Source organism: Zootoca vivipara, chromosome 12, assembly GCF_965207765.1.
Source record: "Zootoca vivipara chromosome 12, rZooViv2.hap1.1, whole genome shotgun sequence".
NCBI classification, from domain to species: Eukaryota; Metazoa; Chordata; class Lepidosauria; order Squamata; family Lacertidae; genus Zootoca; species Zootoca vivipara.
Window position 1 is genome coordinate 29673180 of NC_142595.1, and position 7263 is coordinate 29680442.

The 7263-nt window shown below is 39.4% G+C and overlaps 2 protein-coding genes across 2 annotated transcripts; both read left to right on the forward strand.

Annotated features, from left to right (window-relative positions):
• The first annotated feature begins 317 nt into the window (after nt 1–317).
• LOC132592927 (olfactory receptor 14A16-like) lies at nt 318–1343 on the forward strand. The gene has a single exon (XM_060281170.2). The coding sequence runs from the start codon at nt 357–359 to the stop codon at nt 1341–1343; it is 987 nt and encodes a 328-aa protein (XP_060137153.2). The 5' UTR covers nt 318–356.
• A 3822-nt stretch (nt 1344–5165) lies between these two features.
• On the forward strand, nt 5166–6179 carry LOC148683894 (olfactory receptor 14A16-like). The gene has a single exon (XM_088654636.1). It carries the CDS (start codon nt 5202–5204, stop codon nt 6177–6179), a length of 978 nt encoding a protein of 325 aa, XP_088510762.1. The 5' UTR covers nt 5166–5201.
• Nucleotides 6180–7263: the final 1084 nt, after the last annotated feature.

Below are 7263 nucleotides of genomic sequence, written 5' to 3' on the forward strand. Positions count from 1 at the left end.
TTGCCACTGTAGTAGCATACATGAATGAATTTCTATACTGTTTGGGTAGTTTTACCCCTATAATTCTCAGAAGTAAAAGGACTACTTAGCAGTCAGACCAACACGACTACCTACCTGTACTTAGCAGTAGTTTATCTTACGAAAATGGTGCATTATCAATCTGGAGTTGAAAGCTAACATCTCCTTTAGATGAATATTTATTATTACACAATTTTGTTCACTACTTTCTTTTAAATCTGCATCCCACAAAAACCACATCCAAAGCAGTATTGGATACCAAATATAAGTTATCAGAAGAGGGCTTAAACCTATGCTTATCTTCCTGTTTTCTTCTAGAAGCAGCAATCATTTTAGTGATGAATGCAAAGATAGGCAATGAATCCTCTGTCTCTGAATTTCTACTCCTGGAGTTTTCAGCTGTACGGGAACTGCAGATTCTACACTTCTCTCTCTTCCTGGTATTGTACCTGGCAATTGTATTTGGGAATCTTCTCATCATCTCTGCTGTAGCTTTTGACCACCACCTTCACACCCCCATGTACTTCTTTTTGATGAACTTGGCCATACAGGACATAGGGGCTGTTTCAGTCACCATTCCCAAATCCATGGCCAATTCTCTCATGAATACCAGACACATTTCTTATGCTGGATGTGTTGCTCAGGTCCTCTTATTTGTTTTCTTTCTATCATCTGATACCGCCCTTCTTACAGTCATGGCATATGATCGCTATGTTGCCATTTGCAATCCCTTACAATATGAAATGGTGATGAACAGGGCAGCCTGCAAACAAATGGTCTCTGGTGTGTGGTTTGCTGGCCTTCTCAATGCAGTCATGCACACGACTGCAACTTTTTCAACCCCTTTCTGCTCAAACATTGTCAATCAGTTTTTCTGTGAGATCCCACAGTTACTTACACTTGCCTGCTCTAATTTATACCTTGCAGAAATTGGAGCTATAGTGGTGGGTATAATACTTGTGCCTGGATGTTTTGTCTTCATTGTTTTCACTTATGTGCACATCTTTACTGCGGTTCTGAAACTCCCTTCTGTTCAGGGAAGGAAAAAGGCCTTCTCCACTTGCATACCTCACCTTGTTGTCTTCTCCGTATTTTGTTTCACAGCATGCTTTGCTTACCTTAGGCCTCCCTCTAAAACTCCATCTGACCTGGACTTTGCATTAACTGTGATGTATACCATTGTCCCACCCATGTTCAATCCAATAATTTACAGCATGAGGAATAAGGAGATTAAAAATGCTGTATCAAAACTCTTGGGTGTGAAGCACGCTTCTATGAATATCTTTTTCAGACTTATCATGAAAAGGTTACATTTCTCATGGTAGGTCTAAGCATAAGGAACTGTGAAGATACCATGACCAGTTACAGCTTCTAGATAAATTTTGATATGCAGACTCAAAATCTGCCATGTGTCATAAAGACATCTTGTGTTCCTCCACCTTAGATGTACCAATAATAATTTTGCATCTCTGATTACAAATCATACATTTAGAGAGGGACTGTCCATCATTTAGTGCATGTCTAACTCTTTCTCTTGTGCCACTGCTTTCATCAGGCAATCAGCTTTTTTGTTGATTGTTATTTCTTTTTATTTAAAGCTAAATAGTGGGTTTTCCTGGGGAATGGAGCAGGGAAAGGAGGAAACAAAACCATTCACACCCTTTGTTTCTAGCTATGGGAAAAGCAAAAGTGTGGATGAGCCCTTGTTTAGGAACTTCAGTTGAGAAGGACCTGTTCTGATTGGATTTAGGGATTACCTTTGGAGGGCAACCCATTTTGCCTCCATAAGGCTAAGGAAAACACCCTAGATGGGGCTGTGAGATTCTTGCTAGGCAGTGACACTAATACCCATTTTAGGTGAAAATAGTCTATCCTAAACTAGTTTTAAGCAAGAGCGTTGACTGTGGCTTAAAAGTTCTTTGTAAAGAGTTATTGCCTTAAACTATTGTGCTCCACATAAGTAAAGTTTATAAAATGAAGTGTTGTGCTTTAAGAGAGTGAATATTAATCTGGAATCCTCATTGAATGTAAATATATAAAATTCTATCTTTGTTCCAGAAGTGCCTCCTCATTACTTTGAACCTTTGGTGGGAGATAATTGGACACAGGGCATCCTTCACATAAGTAGAACACCTGACTTTTCTACTTAAGAGATATTTCCAGTGTTGACACTAGGGAGCGTTGCATCTTTTAAAAACCCAGGAAATTGGTCATGTTACCCAACTCCCATCTTTAGTGAGGGAATGTGACACAGGGGCCACTGACACAATTTCTCAGAATCTTAAAAAGCAAAACAAAATCACATCCTTTCAAAAAATATGACTGGAGTTTCATGTATCCTAACATATTCTAAAGATTTGAACACAATATTCTGATTATGAACTGCATATAGTTGTCTCCAGAGAAGGCATGGGAACTGCTTTGATATAGGTTTTTTTTAAAAAACAAACAAACAAACACCTGTTAATTTGTTAATTTATTCATTAGATTGTCAGTCACTATATTTTGCCCAGGGCAACCCAAGACAATATTGATGCACATTAAATCCCACATAGATATGGAAACTCTGGAGACAAGTGGTATGTGCTACAAGGCCTCTCATCAACCCCAAAAGTAACCATACGCAAATAGAAAAATAGCTGCTGGCCCTTGTATTTGAATGTCAAAAAAAACCACACATTTATATATGGGAGACCAGTATTAGCAGAAGCAAATCACAAATCCCTTGCCTTCATTGCAAATGGTGGCTCCTAGGATGCCCTTCCAACTTGTTTTCAGGTGGAACACTATGGTATTTCCATAAAGTTATTATTATTATTTTACAATTTGTTGGATTTAAATACCACCCTTCATCACAAGCTATCATGGCAGTTCACAAGATAAACACCTGGGTGAAATTTAGAGCACTGACCAAAACACAGGAAGGGGGGGAATGGAGCGGGGAACACCTCACACAACTCTCTAGAGTGGCGAAGGTGCACACTCCAAAACTGGGGGTGGAGAGCAGGTGGGGGCATGGCTGGTGCACATTCTGGGGGCGTGGCATGATGCCCACAGGGGTGTGGCACACGTCCACTAGATGTGGCATGCCACCCGCGAGGGTGTGTCCCCATCCTGGGTGCCTGGTGCCCTGAGCGATGGGGGGTGCGTGGCATGTGTACAGGAGTGCGGCCATGATGGTGCCCCCCTCCCCGATGGTGCGGGGTCAGTGCTTTCCCCGCTTTCCTCCGCCAGTGACTCTCTGTATCATGGAAATAAATAAACGCATTATTTAAAAAAGTATGAATGAATGAAACAAGTCTGAGAAAGTCAAGTTGAAACCAGAAGGTTCCAGACAGACTTATGTAGCATTATTATAAGCATTATATAGTGTGCTGTTTAGAAATGGGAAGGTTTTGTTTTGTTTTGTTTTAATTATTTGTATTAGACTACGGGGGCCAAGTATTTAGAAACACTACTTTTATCTCCTGAGTCCAAGCTTCCAGAGACACAATGGCTAATTTGTGTTGGGCTCTTGAGACCAAACTCTGAGGAGTGCATAGAAATACACACACACACACACACACACACACACACACACACACACAATAATTTTCCACTCCATGTTAAAAGATTCATTTTGGAGGAGTAGACAGATATGTACTCTGCTACAGAAGAAAAGGAAGGGATGGGTTCTTAAAATACAGATGAAAATGAAGTGATGAAGAAATTGCATCTGGAAATCTACTTTCTATTAATGAAAAGTGTAAGATATTTATATTTTTATAACTTTAGTGATACCTGAGTAGTTTTCAGAGGACTAAACACAGACAATACTTCTACCGGTATAGTGGATTGTGTAGAATGGGGAAACCTGCTTGTTGCGGTCTCCTGGAATTTATTGAGACTCATATAGAATACCCAATGACCTGGTTTCCATTACATGCTAAAGCAAATTTTATCTTAGGAAGACTGCAAAAATGTTGAACCTCATGGAGAGAAGAATACTGTAGCTTTGATCCTCCATGATCCTTTTTACGGTCAGCTCAAGCTTCACCAAGTTTTTTTTTAGCATGTCATCCAAGCCAAGACTAGTGGTTAGCCTCTCTCCTCACCAACCATGAACTTCAACCAAGAACAAACCTTCATTGCAGCTCCAGGTGAGTGAGGAGGGAGATGAAGCACCTTGTCTTGGCTTAGCATAATGTGGCAGCAAAAAGATCTGGGGAAGAGCAAAGCAGCTGTGACCCTATACATTATACATGAATAACAATGTGGATTGTACACAGTATGCATTAAGGTTAAAAACATATAACAAAGCTAAGAACAGTTGAAACCTGTGTGATCTTAAGTAGGAAGCAGTTCAAAAGCATTAGGCGCACAATACAGAAAACAGAAGACAGGTGAGTATGTGCCAAGTGTGTGAACTATTATCAGTGACTCTTGCCAAATTTTATTTATACAGTATATAGTAGCAACTTGGAGACCAACATGAAGAATTGTGCATGCACACAAAAGTTCATACCAAGAACGAACTTAGTTGGTCTCTAAAGTGCTATGGGACAATTTATTTATTTATTTTATATATATTTACTGAGTCAGACCAACACGGCTACCTATCTGAATCTTGCCAAAGACTCAATAAGTGAACAGGGATATTAGGAATCAAGCTTTTAACATATCCATGATCTAAATTGTTATGGACATTGGAATTTAATAGAAGAAACTTGATTTTGAATTTGCATAATAAAGGCAGCAGGTTATCCCGCTATATTAAAGAGTTACTTCAGTTTTGATACTGAATTACGATATCAAAATATGTTTTGTCAATATGGGGATTCTCTCAAGCTGCATCTGCCCTCTGCATATTTCCACATACTAAGCAAGTATGGCAATGATGGCAGTGGGACTCCCATTTTCCTCCTCTAGCAGTGGCAGCATTCAACTTCAAGAGCTTGTGAACAGCACAACCTACTAGTTTTGAAACAGTGGTATCTTATTTTAAAATAGTGATATATAATCTATATGGAGCTGAAAGCTAAGTTCTAATTTACATAAAGATTTATTTTTTCTCCTTTTTGTTCACTTATTTCTTTTACCTTCAACAAAACCTCTTCCAAAGTAGTAAATATTTGCTATAACAAGAGGACTTAAACCAATATATATCTTCCTGTTTTCTTCCAGAGGCAGGAAGAATTTTAGTAATGAAGGAGAGAATAAATAATGAATCCTCTGTCTCTGAATTTCTGCTCCTGGAGTTCTCATCAATACGAGAACAGCAGATTCTACACTTCTTTATGTTCCTGTTATTGTACCTGGCAACTGTATTTGGGAATCTTCTCATCATCTCTGCTGTAGCTTTTGACCACCACCTTCACACTCCCATGTACTTCTTTCTGATGAACTTGGCCATACAGGACCTAGGGGCTGTTTCAGTCACCATCCCCAAATCCATCGTGAATTCTCTCATGAATACCAGACGAATTTCTTACACTGGATGCGTTGCTCAAGTTCTTTTCTTTGTTTTCTTCTTGGCATCTGATATTTCCCTTCTTACAGTCATGGCATATGATCGCTATGTTGCCATTTGCAATCCCTTACAATATGAAATGGTCATGAACAGGGCAGCCTGCAAACAAATGGTTGCTGGTGTGTGGGTTGCTGGAATTTTCAATGCAGTCATGCACACGAGTGCAACTTTTGCAACCCCTTTCTGCTCAAACATTGTCAATCAATTCTTTTGTGAGATCCCAAAGATAGTTCCACTTGCTTGCTCAAACCTATACCTAATGGAAATTGGAGCTTTAGTAGTGAGTGTAACAGTTGCGTCTGGGTGTTTTGTCTACATTGTTGTCACTTATGTGCATATCTTTACTGCAGTTCTGAAAATCCCTTCTGTTCAGGGAAGGAAGAAGGCCTTCTCCACTTGCATACCTCACCTTGTTGTCTTCTCCGTATTTTGTTTCACAGCATGGTTTGCTTACCTTCGGCCTCCCTCTAAAACTCCGTCTGACCTGGACTTTGCACTAACTGTGATGTATAGTCTTGTACCACCCATGTTAAATCCAATAATCTACAGTATGAGGAATAAGGAGATAAAAAATGCTTTTTCAAAGCTGTTGGGTTTGAAGCAATCTTCTCTGGATATATCTTCCAAGCTTGTTCAGAAAAGGTATAATTAAAGGGATTTCCTGGAACAGAGCATCATTTCAAGTTAAATCTTCCTGATAGATTCAGATATGCAAACTCAACATCTGCATTGTTTTAAATGGTCACCTTGCATTCCTTAAGTTCAGCTCTATCTTTCAAACTTTTCCTTGTCACATCCCATGGCATGTTGATAATACATTTACATATGTATGTTGATGTTTATACCCCATTGTTCACTTGCACGATTCTTCAAGTGGCCTACAGTAGGCTGAGCACATCTCAGCAACCCTTAATATTCTAAAATATGGATAGTAACAGGTCATGTTTCCTTTCAGCTCTGACACCCCGCAGCATGTAAACAGCAATTTTAACCTAGTATTTAGGTTTTCAAGGTAGTGATAGCACTTAGATGAAAACACTTTGGGGGGAGTAGGAATTCAAAGAATTAATAGAATGTCACATGCACACATATCTGAATTAACATCTCAGCAAAAAGTACATGCATCTTGGAGGCAGTCAGAAACACAAGCACTGCCCTGTGATAGGGATGTTTCTCAATGCATGGGAAATAATGCAACCTCTTTGCAAAAATATGTTACGATCTAAAGCAGGAGTGTCAAACTCAAATTCATCGGGGGCCGCATCAGCAGTTTGGTCACCCTCAAAGGGCCGGTTGTATCTGTAGGACTATGTGTCCACTCTTTATTATCATAAATTATTGTCACTGCATTCAATGATTACTGTTTTTTTGTAATAATGTAAGTAATAACTAGCTTTTCCTGGTGGCTAAGGTTAGCAAATTTGGCTCCATGTTTGGTCTCAAAGTGCCGGCGTAAATTGTATTCCTTCATCACTGCCACTGCCTCATAGCAAATAAGACATACCGGCTTGTCTCCATTAATCACAAACATGTATTCACTTTCCCATCTCTCCTGAAATTGCCTTCCCTCTGCATCAACTTTTCTTTTCCTGGACATTTTTGGGTTATGTGATTGTAGTTTATGGTCCTTATACCACTGTAAAGTGACACGGAAGTGGTCAGTATATCCAAAGTTTACCACTCAGACTTTTAAGCAGAATAATAAGTAGACCCCCCTATCATATAATCTTAGAGTT

Excerpts from the sequence above, each read along its gene's own strand:
- LOC148683894 (XM_088654636.1), top strand. The coding sequence starts at position 5,202 with ATGAAGGAGAGAATAAATAATGAATCCTCTGTCTCTGAATTTCTGCTC.
- LOC132592927 (XM_060281170.2), top strand. The coding sequence starts at position 357 with ATGAATGCAAAGATAGGCAATGAATCCTCTGTCTCTGAATTTCTACTC.